This window comes from Clarias gariepinus, chromosome 16 (genome assembly GCF_024256425.1).
Source record: "Clarias gariepinus isolate MV-2021 ecotype Netherlands chromosome 16, CGAR_prim_01v2, whole genome shotgun sequence".
NCBI classification, from domain to species: Eukaryota; Metazoa; Chordata; class Actinopteri; order Siluriformes; family Clariidae; genus Clarias; species Clarias gariepinus.
The window spans coordinates 10,638,143-10,654,720 of record NC_071115.1 but is presented as its reverse complement, the minus strand read 5'-3'; the positions used below and the strand labels follow the sequence as shown (position 1 = coordinate 10,654,720).

Genomic DNA, 16,578 nt, shown 5'->3' with positions numbered 1-16,578 from the left:
AGAAATCCTTTACAATGTAGAAAGAAATAATCAGGAACCATCATGGAGTTATTAAGTGTTCTAAAACTTTTGAACAGTTGTGTATACTGTGTGTGTCTGTTTTGCCTAGAACGAAATACACACACACACATTATATATGTATGTATGTATGTATGTATGTATGGTTATACAGTATTTTGTTCTAGGCAACCTTGGGTGTCACAAATCCAAGACTGGCATTTATCACATTCTGCTTCTTCTAATTAACATTTTGTTTGCTATGGATATTTCTTTTTGAATCAAAATATGGGCAAACAGTTTGTATTTCTCTCAAACTGAAGAACATTAATCTTTTCCCCAGACTTCCAGACTTGCACGAATCCTCCACTTAATCCAACAGCCAAAAATCAGCTGTATTCAGTTTATTCTGAGAATGTAGCTTTGCCTTTTCATTTCAATTGAAAGAGAAAAGACAGTTGGACCAATCTAAGACTCACACTTACACTAAACTGGCAAAATTCACTAGACAAAGATATCCGTAATCATTTAATTAAACTATTATCGAAAATGTGCTTAACTGTAGTTCCCTGAATGCAATGCAGCCTAGACACATGCTCCAGCTCACCTGATTACTGATCACACACCTGAATTTAACAACAAGCACAATGTTTTAATGGCGATCGGTTCTAACACTCGTTGTAAAGTATTAGCACTGGGTTGCTTTTTTACAAACTATCTCGAGCTGACAACTGACAGGTAGTGACTGAACGTTGGGGTAATTAACAGGGGTAAATAGTCATGATCACAAGAAGTGATGGCACTGTTTCTAGGACATATCCATTAAAAAATAATAAAAGATAATAGTTAACATGTCTGGTAGGCTGATTTAAGAACAAGATTTCAAAATTAAAATTGGAACCACATTATTCTGTTTACGGATGATCCCCAAGGTCATAGATGGATGAGCCGTTTAAAGACTAATTTTTATATTGCTTCACAGAATCAGAGAAACATTACAGCAAACTTCTTCTTTATTTATTTATTTATTTATTTATTTATTTATTTTAATTAGAGCCTAATATGAATTACATGTTCTGTCCTAAAGGCTAAATACTGATCTGTTTAATAAATTTGCCAAGCATGGAAGATAACCAATTAGCGAGCTAGCTCAACCAGCCATACATGTACAATGTCTGTTTGTGATTTTCCCATTATACTGTATTAGCCATGGGTGTGGTGTATCTCAGCACTTCAACATGACATCAACATCTGGCATCAAAATTCAGCTAAGATGGCATTTCACATGGAATATAAAGGTTGGGAGGAAATAATTAGTTGTTGGATTTAGTTGCCAGATAAGCCCAGATTTTTAATAATATGTTTCCTGACATCAGTTTCCCCCAAAAAGAGAACACTAGCATGTGATGTCACACCAGCCATTAATTTTTGTATTTTTTTTTTTAACAACAGTAGATGCTATGTCTATTTTTTTTTCTCCTCTATATGTAGCTGATAAAAAGCCATGGTGTCACAAGCCCTTAAATGTTCTGGAAAGTTCAGCTTTATCATTTAATTTAACTTTTGAAGTCTAAAAATGACACCTACAATAATGAACATGCTGTTGGTGCTACTGTATGTGACTATCTGTGAATTTGTTTACCCATCACATTCCATTTCCAAAATGGTAGTGTCCCCGGGTAGCACATGTGACAGAACGAGTTCAATTTTAAAATCTTTTTTTATACATTTTATTATGATTTAATAACATTTCATATTTTATACTTAACCTGTTCTGGCTGCATTTCTTAAACAAATTAATATAAAACAACTTAGGAAAATATTGCTGTGACATATGTCATATAAGGCTTTTAACTCTAAAATTGCCAGGGAAAACACCATGTGACATCTTCCAAAATGTGTTTCATGTGGTCTATTTTATGTGTTATATCCCCCAGGAGAAATGGGTCTGGGCTCTTTATGGGTTGATATTAATCTCTACTAGTGTGTAGGACGTGCCTGAGAACTGAGTCTGGTATAAATAGAGAAAGAGAGAGCAAAGTTAATAAAACATGGATACAGCTTGATTGGAACAGTGTGCTGGCGCAGAGGAAAAAAACAACATACTCAGGTGTGATCCAAAGTAGCGGATGGAACAGGTATCCTAACAGCCACACTCTAATTTGGTTCTATAAAGTTCTATTTGCAAAGCAATAATCAGTGGTTGGAATGTATACCCAAGGATCGATCAGTGTTAGATCTCAAGGTTTTCAGTAAGTGAGTGCAGGTCCCCACCATACAAACAACTTCCATTCCCAAAGCTCATTCATAAGTCCAATTCGTTTGTAAATCTAAAAAACATGGTCTAAGTATTACTGTAGGATACTAACACAATTGGCTATACCTACACAGTGTAAAACTAACATGTTCCACACTCAATGGGGAGCATTTTTTTTTATCTTTTTGAAACTTAAGGAAAAATGTATTATGTACCATAATAATATATATGTACATAAAATGTACATTTATTATGTACATTATGTCCAATGCTAGTAAACATAGATGCAGATGTTAACTGGAATTGCACATTAGAGGATGCTCTTCTGTGGCGGCGCGGTGGTGTAGTGGTTAGCAATGTCGCCATGTACCTACAGAGTCCAGGTTTAAGTCTCAGCCAGGCTTGATTCCTTGAGTCTCTGTGTGCATGGAGATTGCATGTTCTCCCTGTGCTTGGTGGGTTTCCTCCAGGTAGTCCAAAAACACGCAGATTAGACTAACTGGCGTTCCAAAATCGCCCTGTGTGTGTGTGTGTGTGTGTGTGTGTAAGTGTGCCCTGCGATGGATTGGCACCCCGTCCAGGGTGTACCCTGCCAAAACTCCTGGGACAGGCTCCAGGCCCCCTATGACCCTGAATACAGGATAAAGCGGTATAGACGGTGAGAGCGGTATAGAGTTCTAAAACAAGGCGGTTTGGACAACCACTGGACTGAATCTTTCACTATGGTGTGTTCTCTTTATTTATTTTAAGGGGAATTTAAATATATGAATTGAAAAATCTACACAGAGCACTATCACAGCATCGCTACACAACAAAGTTTAAAGATAGCAGACGGATTGAATCTTGAATCTTGATACTAGACGGCAATTATGACAGCTAAGTTAAAATATTAAGACAACTGAGAATAAACCCTTTTTGTCCTGCTGCTAGAAGCTATAAACATTTAGCAACCATATTCTAAAGCTACCAAGCTAGCATAAAATTCTGCTAACAACCATGAATTAATTGATAAACACTTAAATAATTTGCAATCTGATATCTTCATGGCTTTCCTGGGAGGTAGACCATACAGTAACAGTGAGTGACAAAATGTTTACAAAGTTTGTTTTTGTTTTTTTTTTTACTATTTCTATAGCCATTTTTCTTCATAGTTTCCATTTCTGTCTGTTTCCATATTGTTTTATAGCGCATGGCACTTGGAGAATTTTAGGCAGTTAAAAAGAACCTTTTCAAAAAACCAAGAACACAGCCTTTGACTGCTCAACAGACTCAAAGCAAGGCATTGCATAGTGAAGGCTAACAAGTCTAACTGTTTTCAGTGAGTGAGAAATGGATAATGTATAGAAATTACATTTATTTTTTTACTTGCCTGATTGAACAAGCCCACACGGCATTCCATAAAACACAGAGCGTATTTGCTTCAGGCAAGCGGGCAAGAGTTAATGTTGAGCACTGAGTGAGTATAGGTTGCTATGATTGATTTGACCAGAGGGTATGGGGAACACCTGGTGTCATGTCAAGCATACTAATGAGCCCTTTGGCCATGAGAAGATACTGTCTGAGACAAGCACAATTTGAAAGATACACTTTTGCTACTTACCTTCAATATACTGAGCTCAAATTATAGACATTTTTAAGTGGATACATATCACTGAAAATGTTGCAATTTAAAAAATCTTATGCCCACCCATCTTCAGATCTCAACTTCTAGTTTAGTAGTACCACAGTCTGTCATTTCTCTGCGTGCATGTGTGCATGTGTGTGTGTGTGTGTGTGTGTGTGCATGCAGCTTGCTCAAACAACATCAATCATTTAGAATTACTATAAGTCAAGTGCAGGAGTTCATGTTATAATATCCAGTGAGAGCACTCTAACTGCACAGTTGCACTGGTGCTAATCTCATGGCACAGTCAAAGCTGATCACAGAAGTTAGGATAGAGGATTACAAGGCAATCATTTACCCTTAAGACAATAACAATGCTTCTGGAAAAATAATGAAGGACCTAAATATAGCGCTTCTATTTCTGGCACTTCTGAAAAGGTTACCGTGTGTTGTCCAATTCAGATTATGAATCCAGACAGCCAGCCTAAGGTGATAGTGAATAATTAATTACCTGGAAGTTAAAGCAGATCTAATCTATTTCTAGTGACAAAATACAGAATGAGTGCCATCATGCTGATGCCATCAGACAATAGGCCGACTTTAAGGCAATGACCTTAGACGGTGACCATTTGCTGCTTTGGTATATAAAGGATTGGGCATAATTCTGTCATCAGGAGTGTCAACCTCATTTAAGGTAATGAAATACATTGCAATTAGTCTAATGTCAAGTAGGCCAGGTCATTGGTTTTGTGGTCAATGCCACATCAGCAACTCCCCTTAAATGTATTCAGTTTTCAGCATTTATCTAAAAGGGACATTGGTAATGGACTAACAGCTGGAACATATAACAAAATCCATTAAAAGATTGCAATTTACTTCCCCCACATGCACGTATATTTATTTACATAGGTAAACATACACCAATCAGCCATAGCATCTATCTCGCTGGAAGGTGACCTGAAAAGCATGGATCACCAACTATATACCAGTAATCTGGGGACAGGATCATGGGCACCCAAGGCTCTCCCATGACTGCAGTGACCAAAGGCCAGTCTGTCTAGTCTGATTCCACAGAAAAGCAAACATCACCAAAATAGGTCAATGCTAGACATGAGGGAAAGGATACTAAAACAGCCAGTGCAATAAGTCCCATCATGAACTGGGCCCACCAGGGAAAGATTCTAAAGTCAGCCTTCAAACTCCCTAGATCCTAATCTGATTGATTACCCACGGGATGCACCTGACAAACCAGTCCGATCCACACAGGCCATATGCTTACCATATACTGCAACCAACAACACACCAAAGCTCACTTGAGTTGATTTATCTTAACAAAACTGTAATCCTTACCAAAATGCAGTTGTACAGACTGTTATAAGAGGAATGTTCTGATAATAAATTAATGTTCTAGTTAAAAAGTTAAAGTTAAAGTTAAAGTTATTATATATATATATTCTGACGTGTTTCAGCTGGAACGTTAACAAAAACACTTCCCGAGACCCCTGAGACATATCTTAGCTTGTAGCTTGTTAAAGACATACTAAAATATGGGACCTTTAATGTACACTGGGTCATGTGTTAGATTATACATTTTTAGCTTTTACTCTGCTCACTTGTTGATCCAGGAGCCACAGGATACAATATTATTATTTAATTGGTTTTGTTCATTTATTCATGTTTAGTAAGCCTTTTGTTCTGACTAAAAGAATGTGAACACTGGGACCCAAGCAGAAATATACCCTTGCTGGAATACTAGTCTATTTCACACTTATGCACACACACAGAAAGAGAGAGAGAGAGTGAGATGAGCATTTAATTTTTTTAACTCATCCCTCATCTTGTCTATTCCTCGCTTCTTGGCACCTTGCACTGGGCAGACGAGGAGAGGCTGCAAGACAAGGAAAGCTGGACAGGATGAATCACAGACAGACTATAAAATGACTCACTCCTTGACGCCATGCTGTACACGCTGAAATGTACTAGCATATACGCAGCATGATGAATAAACATCAATGACAACATTAGTTAATGTCTACAACTTGTATTTACTGTAGATGTTTATGCCTAATCTAAACCAATCCATAAGAATTTAAAGGGGATCATATATACAGTACAGTAGTATGAAAATGCAGTCGTAGAAGAGTTAGTCATGCAGCTTTGTGAAGAACATTTAAAACTCAGGATGTACAATACAGAAATCCAAGCTCAGAATCAAACCACAACTCCTGGAACAGTTTAGACCACAACTCTACACACCGCACCATCAAATTGTCTTTTTATTGCTTTTTGTGTAATATTATATAGGCTACTTACAGCAAGATTACTGTAAAATTTTATAAGAGTTTACTGGCTATGACCAAACAACATGTTGGCTTTCAGCTCCCTGTGTATATCATGTGAATCTTATCCACTGAAAAAATCTAGTTTTAACACTTACTGTATATTACCCTTGGCTCCTTGAACAGTTTGGGCTTGGACTGGATTTTGTCTTATAAAAGCATCTCCCAAGTGAACAATACATACAGTATATTCTGGAGTTAACATGGCATTCTAACACCAGAACATGCAATTACAACTGAGACTTATAATAATGGTTCTTGTTATGACAATGACAATATGATTGTTGTTGTTAATTTTTCTTAAATGAACTTAAATTTATGGACTATAAAGGTCCCATACATAAATTAATAGTAATCACTATTAATAGTAACAACTTTGAGTCCTTACAAAGAATCATTAAAATCTTGATGTCTGGATGATGAAATGAGAGTCATAGGCTCATTTTCCTCATTTGTGTCTTAGGTTGAGGTAAATAACCTGTAAATGGATCTAGTAACTGGCCACCCATAAATAAATAATCTAGACTGGAGAGAAGGATTGAATGACCTTTGGGTCAGAGTAATTAAACCACTTTACCAAAGCTGAAAAATATTCAGCTGCGTCCTACTTCTGAGTAATCATCAAATATTCAGAGAATAATGAAAAAATTCCTCGTGTAAAATAAAAAAATAATTGGATTTTTCCTTTCTTATGATTGAAATCAACCATTAAATGACTAATGATGTCTTCAAAGATAATCAGTTGGTTTTAGCACATGCTGTGTTTTTTTTCTTTACACTGCTGCACTAGAAAATGTTAATTTATGAAAGTGTAAAATTAATTGTTTTGTAGGTGAACTATTTTAAGCTTTCTTAAATGACGTTCGGTATAGATAACTAGAGAGCGAAACTTTTTGAAGAAATTTTAAGTGTGCCTCTACGACGGCTGGGTCACTGCTAATGTGCCTAGACACAATCCAGTGCATGGTCGAGCCTTTCGATGCATCATGGTCACGTCAGTGATGTCACAGCAGAGGCCGGCCTCAATGTTAAGTCCATGGGACTTTTCGGCCTCAATGTTAAGTCCATGGGACTTTTTGGGGCCGTTTTTTGGGGGGTTTTGGAAGCACCGCTCGACAGCCCCCCACCAAAAGTCATAGCACATAATTCCCGAGCGAGCCGCACGGAACGGTGTAACATACGTGCGGGACGAGAAACGCTGCAAAGTTTTAGGGATATAATAAATAGAATGAGCAATGATTTCTAGGGGAGAAGAGTAATACTGTAAGTCAGCGCTGGCACACTTAATAACTCAGTGTACCTATACAGTAAGTCATTATTAAATATTATACAACAGTTAGTTCTGACCAAGTAATCTGAATGGATAAAAGTCCTGATATAGAGCGTAAAGCACTGGGACTTTTACTGACTAATGTATAATTTTATGCCACAGGTATTCTAACAATTATTAATTAGACTTACTGCCGGCCACAGCATGGGTGAAAGTCGTTTGGTACAATCCACAGTAATGCAAAGAAGAGAGAGCAGGTGGCTGCCAAAACCTACTTTCAAAACCAGTCATGGAATATTGAATAAATCATAAACATAAACAGTTTTTCAGATTGAACCTTCTGTGTTGTTTTGTTTATGGCGATTGAGAGCTACAAAACTAAATAGATTTTACCATCAAGAATAAATCTCAAATACCTGTCTAACCCCTGATCAAGGGCACTACTTAGCTTGTGGAACATGGAATTGTACACCCTACACCCTATGTATACCCTACATAGTGCAACAGTTTTCATTTTAACACTATTTGGGATTAAACTTATACTGAATGATATTGAATCTACAGTAAAAACAAATTACAAATACTTCTTGAAGGGTTTTACATTTACATTACAGCATTTGACAGACAAGCTTATCCAGGGTGACTTACATTTTTATTGCATTATAAATTTGAACAGTTGTGGGCCTTGCTCAATCCATACATCTAGGATCCATACATTGTGGGCCTTGCATCCATACATCTAGGAACCTCTGTAGGGCAACTAGGGACCATGGAGATTACCATTGTTATTTAATCCCATTTTTATGACCATGGTGGGCCCTCCAGTTAACACTTGCTCAGTCTTACACTGTGGGCAATATGGGAACACAAATTAGCCCAACCTGCATGTTTTTTTGACTGTGGGAGGAAAACCCAGCACGGGAAAACATACAAACTCCATGCACTCAGATCTGAGGCAGGAATCGAACCTGGGGGCTGTTCCATAAACCAAGATTAGAGTATAAGCCAGGCTTATTTCGGTTAGCCAGGCTTATTTTTGGTAGATTCGGTTTCATAAATCAAACTTAAAAAAGTTCAAACTCAGTTACCCCGGCAACTTATGCTGGCAAATTAACCTGGTCCGGGGCAGGCTAACTGTCAGGCTAAGTCTGAGTTCAGGCTTAACGAACATACCATTTATACTCACCTGGCTGGTAATTCGATGTCATTTTATTTTACTTAATTTTTTTTAAATAAATAAATAAATAAGGAAATGTACTTTACTAATAAATGTAAGAAATTATAAGGTATAAATATACTAAGAAATGTTCAAAACCTCTGTGTTTAATTGGTGAGTTTGGTAATTAATTAATTAAAAGTATATAAATAGGGAGCTGAACTCGTTTCCAAACTTAACCATGGCGTGTCCTTTCATAGATGAGGTGGTGGATGAGGGAGCTATAGTCTTGCGGAGGGCATTTCAAAGAGAGAGAACGTTCAGAGACAGGTCAGACCCATTGGCTTTTAATGACAGCTACCTGTATGAGCGATATAGGTTCTCAAGAGATGGGATTGCATATATTTGTAGATTACTAAGCCCACACATTGCAAATAAAACACGCCGCAACAGAGCGCTCACAGTCCCACAGACGGTGTGCATTGCACTTCGCTTTTTTGCCAGTGGAACATTTTTGTACACAGTTGGAGATGCAGAGAATATCAGCAAAGCATCAGTTTGCCGCTCTGTACGAACTGTGTACCTTTCTTTAAAAAGACTACTCAATGTGTTCATCACATTCCCTGGCCACAAAGCTATTCGTACCATTAAACATGCCTTTTATGGAATAGCTGGTAAGTTCAAATAACTCTATAAAACATGGAAATATTTCTTGACTGTTGATTTTACATGGGACATATTTAAAACAAACAAATAATTTTCCTAGGTTTCCCAAATGTTATCGGTGCATTGGACTGCACCCATGTGCGTATTAAATGTCCGTCTGGTCCACATGAAGCGGACTTTGTGAATAGGAAATCAGTACACAGCATCAATGTACAGGTACAGTCCCACTGAGATGATATTGAAGGCTATGCTCTAGCACTGAGTGTTCTGTACTAAGCTGGGCACCAGTGTTTAGTTCATTGCAATTAAAATGTAGTGACCTACAGGTTTAATTTATTTTAGATGATTAGTGATGCAGATTGCATCATCACAAATGTAGAGGCCAAATGGCCAGGCTCTGTGCATGACTCCAGAATCTTTAGAGCCTCATCTCTCTACCAACAACTAGCAAGAGGTATGCTAATAATCACTTAAATCACAAAAAGTCTTAAAAAAAAAAAAAAAAACTACATTATATATCTATATATATTCATTCTGTCTATGCAGGAGAATTCTCAGGAGTTTTGCTGGGAGACAAGGGATACCCATGCCTGCCTTACCTATTGACTCCCTATCAGGAGCCCCAGACAGAGGCACAGCACCGCTACAACATTGCCCATGCACGCACAAGAGGTCGTATAGAGATGGCATTTGGGCTGATAAAGTCAAGGTTCCAGTGCCTGAAGCACCTCAGAGTGACTCCACCTAGGGCATGTGACATTGTAGTTGCTTGTGTAGTGCTCCATAACATTGCTTGTCTGAGGAGAGAGAGGCAACCAAGGATTGTTGAAGAGGAAGACTGGGGCAATGAAGCAGTATTGGAAGAAAACGAAACAGGCAGACTTATACGAGACACATATGCAAATAATTATTTTGCTTTAAGGCTTTAAAATTTTCCACTGGCCCCTCAACTTTCTCCTTAGTTGAACAAACACACAGAAGTCAAAGTATTTAATGTGATTTGTCTTTATTCAGAGTGAATCTGCCTGTTAGGGGTGAAAACACAAATAAATGTTGTGGAAAGTGATCAAAAAGGTAATGTTTTTTTTTTCTTTTCCTTTTTTAAAAATGGTAGTTCTACTTGCATTTTTCTGTAGCTGTTGAATTTCCAGCTCCAACTTCCTCATCTTCAGTTTTTTATACTGGATGTCAATATCAGTCGCTTCCATTTGTTTAAGGAGGTAGCGTTTATACACTCCTTTTATGTTTTCTGGGTTCTGTAGCAACATAGATTTAAAGTTATTTTATTGAATACTCTTGGCACATTGTTTTCATTTCTTAATACTCACTTTTTCACATGTGGTCCCAGACTGAGAGGGCTCTAGAACAGAGTCAGCATCCTGAAAACACATTATGATCATTTTATTACACAAGTACACTTTTTAATATTCAATACAGTATCGCATGGAACCTGTGACTACCTCAGGCCTCCTTGAACATACAGACACAGTCTCCTCATCTTCCTCAACTGATGGGCCTTCTCCCTGTGACCACTGATTAAACTCAGTTAAACTCATTAGCTTACATGACTGATTTAAAAGGTCTCATACTCACAGGCAACATGATGTCTGGTGGATCCATAAAGCATACAGAATCTTTTGTCACTATGAAACCAAACATGATAGAAAAAATTTTTTTTTTACCAAAATGCACCATTACAGTAGCACAAGTACCTCTACGTGACATTACTGCTATGATGTACTTAGGCTTACAATGCCTAAGGAAGGAGGAAATCAGTTAGTCAGGAAGGAATAATGATAATAAAACACACACACACCTTTTATATACTCACTCCTTATACTAGGTGATATAATTTTAGATGATGTCCCCCCCTCTATTCCCTCAAGGACGGGCCTCCCTTTATTAATTTCCAAAGCCAGCTCCTCTGCAGGAGTGAAGCTGGCTGGTGGTGGCCCTCCCCCAGTGCCAGCAACCTCAGTCTTCTTTTTGGTCGCTGCAATTAAAAAAAACGAAAAAAAAAAAAACCTGAATAGTTGTAACTTCAAGCTGGCATTGATTACATATGTACATACCATTAGATTTACTTACCATTCTGAACTATATTTTTATATTTTATTTTCACCTGCTGCCAGGTTCTTTTTCCTTCACTTAAGTTGCTGCTGCGTGAAAGCAATTAACGTAACTGTTATTCACACACAAACTTTGCAATGTATTGTGACACACATTCAACGTTGATAAAGTATTTTAAATAGTTTACACCGCTACTTACGCATTGAGACGATCAGCAATTTCCTGCCAACCTTTCTCTCTTGCTTTATTTATTGCCGCTGTATTGCCTTTTTTGGTGATGACATCTTTAAATTCTTCATATGATTCCAATAGCAAACGCTGTTCCGTTGCCGTGAACATCGCTGCTCTATCTTTTCCTTTTGTTGCCATGGTAGCCCACAGGAAATCGATTGACCCATGCTCGACTTTTCAGGACTTTTAAACAATGGCGTGCACGCGCAATTATCTAGACTATTTAAACCTGACTCAAATTAGTAAGATCACATGATCCTCAATTTACTGTTATGGAACCAATTTAAGCGCGGATGTTTAACTCGGCTCATTCAAGTCAGGTTTTGGACTTTAATCCCCGCTTTTCTAAGCGGCTTTTATGAAACAGCCCCCTGGACCCTAAAGGTGCAAGGCAACAATGCTAACCACTTATGCCACCACGCGTTTTGTGGGAGCAATACTCTGAGAAGGTCATCAGAGACTTCTCAAGCTACAGCCTGTCCTTATGTCCCTCCTAATTTTCCCAAACCCGCTGTAAAATTTAATATTTTCTGGTTCTTTGGTCTTCGTTGTGTGCTCCATCCCACAGGACATGAGTATTATATTTCTAGTAGGAGTTTGGATACACCTACTTATTTAATGTTTTTATTATTATTATTGTTTTTAATATTGGATATTAATAATGAAGTCTAAAATTAATGATGAATATATGTTTTATATTTTCGACTCTGGCTTATACAGTAAGTAGCCACCTTTTGCTTTGATGGCAACTTTGCACTCTCTTGGCATTCTCTCAGTTAGCCTCATGAGGTAGTCATCTGCAATGGTTTTATAACAAAGCTTAAAGGAGTTTCCAGTGGTGCTGAGAACTTGTTGGCTGCATTTCCTTCACTTATTCCAAACCATCTAATTTGGATTTAGATTGGGTGATTGTGGAGGCCAGGTCATATAATGCAGCACTCCATCAATTCTTATCCTTGGACAAATAGCTCTTACATGACCTGGAGGTGTATTTGGGGGCATTGTCCTGTCGAGAAGCAAATGATGGTGCCATTAAATGACCCAATCTGATGGGACGGCATGTAGCTGAAAATTGCTGTGGTAGCTATGCTGGTTAAGTTTGGATTCATTAGACCAAAGGACTGTTTTCCACGGATCTTATGTCCATTTTTTGTGTTTCTTGGTTTCCACTTGTCACTCTTTATCCTCTGCAGCAGAGGTAGTTATTGGTCATTCTTTCTTTTGACTGTTCTCATGAAAATGAGTTTTCTCATAGCATTTGATGATTTTGGTGACTACACTTGAGGATGCATTCAAAGTTCTTGAGATTTTTATAATTGACCAACATTCATTTTTAAAGTAATGACTTTTCTCTGTACTTAACTAAGTTTCTTGTCATATTATGGATTTATACTGTTGTAGTAGCACTAAAAGAGCTATTGACCCTGAACCCATTCTTCCTTTGCACAAGACAAATGATGGTCTAAAGCATATAAAGAAGAAAAGAAATGTCACAAATGAACTCAACAAGGCACCCCTCTGAACTAAAAACCATTCTAGGTGACTACCTCATTGATCTGCAGAGAGAATGCCATGAGTGTGTCAAGCTGTCATCAAAGCTAAAGGTAGTTGCTTTGGACAATCCAAAATATAAAACATTTTCTGGGCTGTTAACACATATTTGACATAATTCCATGTGTGTTCCTTCATATTATGGACTTCATACATGTTTTCAGTATTAATGTGCAATGTTCAAAATGATGAAAAAAAAAAACTCTGAAGGAGAAGGTGTGTTCGAATGATTAACTGGTACTGTACCTTTATATTGGTGACTTTATATCAGACATCATATCAGATATTAAGTCTTACAGATTAGCTTTGCATGATGGCAAAAAGAGTGTGGTGGGTGAAATGGATCAAATCTTCAATTTCGGCAAAAGATAGGTTGATAAACATCTTATCTTTTTGATCCTTCAATAGAATTGAGAAAATTTCATCCCATCATTGGTTTAAAAAACACTATACAACCTGGTGACTTCAGTTGTGCTAGGAAAAAAAAAACATTTATTTATTTATTTTTGGCAATAAATCCATACTGTTTGGAAAGTTATTTTTAGGCGTATAGTAGGTTGACATCCTCGTGTCAAAATGAGCCTGGGGGTTCCCTCTTTTTTACCATGTTGCAGAATCTTCATTTAAATATACTAAAAATAGGATTTTGACTGAGTTTTCTCTTAAACAATCTCGTACTAGCCATATCTCGGCAACCAGGCATTATACAGGAATAAACATGGTATTAATATGGAGGTTATTAAACCAGGAATCTGAAAATGTGGATTACACAAATCAACCAAGCTGTGACTTAATACCTGATTTGGGATATTTTGTATGTGGATTGTATGTCCATGTCCAAACAAAAGCCCTGATTTCACTTAAACAACCCTTTGTGTACAGTATATGCACATACAAAGTCTTTGGGAGGAATCCACAGAAACTGTCAAACACTGAGCAAACATAGAATTTTATTATGCAATATGATAGTATAGTTCTTGGATCATAGACTGTTTTTGTGTGTCTGTTCTTTTGTTTTCCCTCCAAGGTAATATGCAATCTACCAACATTTTTGCATGTTGCTTATACCTGTCAGAGTTTTTGCATATATTTTTTTTATAATGAAAGTCATATTCCCACATGTGGGAACTCAAATCTCTTTAATCCTTACTTTTTTTTAACATTAGGTGGCATCCATACAGGATTGTAAGAAACTGTGACTAGCCACACTGGCCTATTGCTAAAAAGAAGCATGAGTAGAAAATAATAGACTCCTAGGCTTATTTCAAAAGTCATGTCACACTGTAAGAGACTATATTTCTATATTTATCAGTAATAACATACCCCCTGACAAACCTGTCACAGAGGCACTCATTATCAGAAAGCATACCTCACACACACACTTCACCTCTTAGACGCCTATGATGGCATCCTCCAGTGGTATGAAATTCATATCATGGCCAGGTGCTTGTTCTTCTTCGTGCATGTCTCAACCTTCATCCAGCAGCAAGCAAATGTCCCTTTTTTTCTGCACGCTGCTGTGGAAATTATTTTCATTATTATTTCGGTTGCAGTGAAAAGATGCAGCAGCGTGTGTTGATGTTTCATCTCATTACATTCAATGCCATTACCACCACAGGCAGGACATTTAGAAGAAATTTAACTGAGGGGAGGCATCCAAGAAATATTGTTCTTTTCCAGCTTACAAATTCCTAAAAGCTCTTACCAGAAAATCAAATTTTGACTGAAGAACACCAGTAATTAATTAGTAATTATAAGCACTTATAAGGCTAATTATAATATGATGGTTTTGATTCTTATTAAGCTTTCTTTAAGCAGTGAACATTCACCACCTTATCTTTCTGCTGTGAAATCAAATGACTTCCAAACTCAATCACATCAGCCTTGTTAGTTTATATATAAAAAATATTAAAAATTTTGTTTGCCATGGTTGCAACAAGTAAAAATTTAAGTGACCATTGGTTCCCAGGTAAGGTCCAGACAGACCGGACTCTTTCGCCTCAGACCTCAAAAAGGCACCATTCTTTGCAAACCCTTGAGACTGTCGTGAGTGAAAGATCCAAGGAGATCAGCAGTTTCTAAACTCCTGAATAATTCATAGCAGATTCCACCACTGGCTATGACTAATTCAAAATTAAGATGCAATATTGACTGTATTGAGCAGCTAGATGACATTAGTCTCTGTGACATCCCGCTGGGTGCACATGTTCCCTTTGGATTTTGAGAGAGTGTGTGGGCTACACTGTCTATGCTGGGATGTTACAAAAAAATGGTCCCAGCATGGAATGCCATGTGTAAATGGTTCTTGACTATAAATACATCAAGTGAGACTCTTTCTAGTTTGGTTTATGAGTGGTCTAGTGTCTGAGGCCATGCCTTAAGATGAAATGCTCTGAGGTGACATCTGGTCCATTGACAAGGTCAGCAAAGGTCTTACCCACCCATTGACCCAAACACACACACACACACACACACACACACACACACACACACACACACACACACACACACACACACACATTTTGAGGAGCCTTTTTTGCTATAAGTACTATAAGAACTACATCTAATAATTAGTTATCTCTAATTACTCTTAAATTAATAAGATCTGTAATGTAAAATATTTACATGATGATTCTTGGCAAATAATAAGGAAGGACTGGAGAGTTACAGACATCTCTTTGAAATATTAGTCTTCACTTTTACTCGCTTAATACTGTATGTTAACATTTTCAAGCAGGCAACAGCATTATACATCATCAAGTTATCAAACCAGATACTGAGCTTGTAAGAAATACTTTCATACCTAAAGGCTTTCAATCCAATGTGGTATTGGATTTTGATGACCTTACTGTGGATATTATTTAAAGTAAAGCACATATGCATTTACAGTATTACAGACTAACTGTATAAGAAAAACTACCTTTATTTCTCCATACAATCCCATGCTACACTGATGAACTTATCCAAGGGTTTCCACTTGTGCTTGAATACCATTAAGGTAGAAAGTTTTCTTAGTATGCAGTAGCCATGATCAGGCTGCCTGCTTAGTCTGAAACGCTGGCCTCTCAGGAACTCCTTTAATGTCTCAAACATGTGGAAATGACTTGGAGTGAGGTCAGAACTGTATAGGGGATGTGGCAATAAATCTCAGCCAAGTTCCTGTAATGCACAAGTGGTGTACAGTTCCCACAGCTGTATCTATTATTTGTCAAGGTTTCTGTCAATTTTCAAAGATCAGGCGTTCCACTCGCCAAATGTTCACATAATCGACTGCAGTGGGCTCTGAGCCATCTTGGCTGGGATCGACATTAACAGATGTGTACAGCCTTCTTTAAAATGTTTGCACCATGCTGAGGTTTTTACACTCGTCATTGTACAGTGCTTAAGGTTTTTCTGTCAATGTCATTCAGTTTTACTCCTTCATTCCTCTGCTCAGAA

General features: G+C 37.5%; 2 protein-coding genes across 5 annotated transcripts; one reads left to right on the top strand and one right to left on the bottom strand.

Moving 5' to 3' along the window:
* The first annotated feature begins 8,806 nt into the window (after positions 1–8,806).
* LOC128544805 (putative nuclease HARBI1) lies at positions 8,807–10,217 on the top strand. The gene is made up of 4 exons (XM_053515081.1): positions 8,807–9,296; positions 9,389–9,504; positions 9,631–9,742; positions 9,835–10,217. The coding sequence occupies exons 1-4, from the start codon at positions 8,864–8,866 to the stop codon at positions 10,215–10,217; spliced, it is 1,044 nt and encodes a 347-aa protein (XP_053371056.1). The 5' UTR covers positions 8,807–8,863.
* LOC128544806 (uncharacterized) lies at positions 10,171–11,957 on the bottom strand. 4 transcript variants are annotated; one of them, XM_053515086.1, is made up of 8 exons: positions 11,558–11,957; positions 11,377–11,447; positions 11,105–11,281; positions 10,882–10,931; positions 10,749–10,811; positions 10,617–10,667; positions 10,409–10,544; positions 10,171–10,309 (listed from the first exon to the last, which is right to left on the bottom strand). In XM_053515086.1, exons 1-8 carry the CDS (start codon positions 11,725–11,727, stop codon positions 10,299–10,301), a joined length of 729 nt encoding a protein of 242 aa, XP_053371061.1. In that variant the 5' UTR covers positions 11,728–11,957; the 3' UTR covers positions 10,171–10,298. The 4 variants fall into 4 exon arrangements, with proteins under 4 accessions (XP_053371061.1, XP_053371059.1, XP_053371060.1 ...); XM_053515084.1 differs by having other exon boundaries at positions 10,172–10,544; positions 11,377–11,444; XM_053515085.1 differs by having other exon boundaries at positions 10,176–10,544; positions 11,120–11,281.
* Between the last annotated feature and the right edge of the window lie 4,621 nt (positions 11,958–16,578).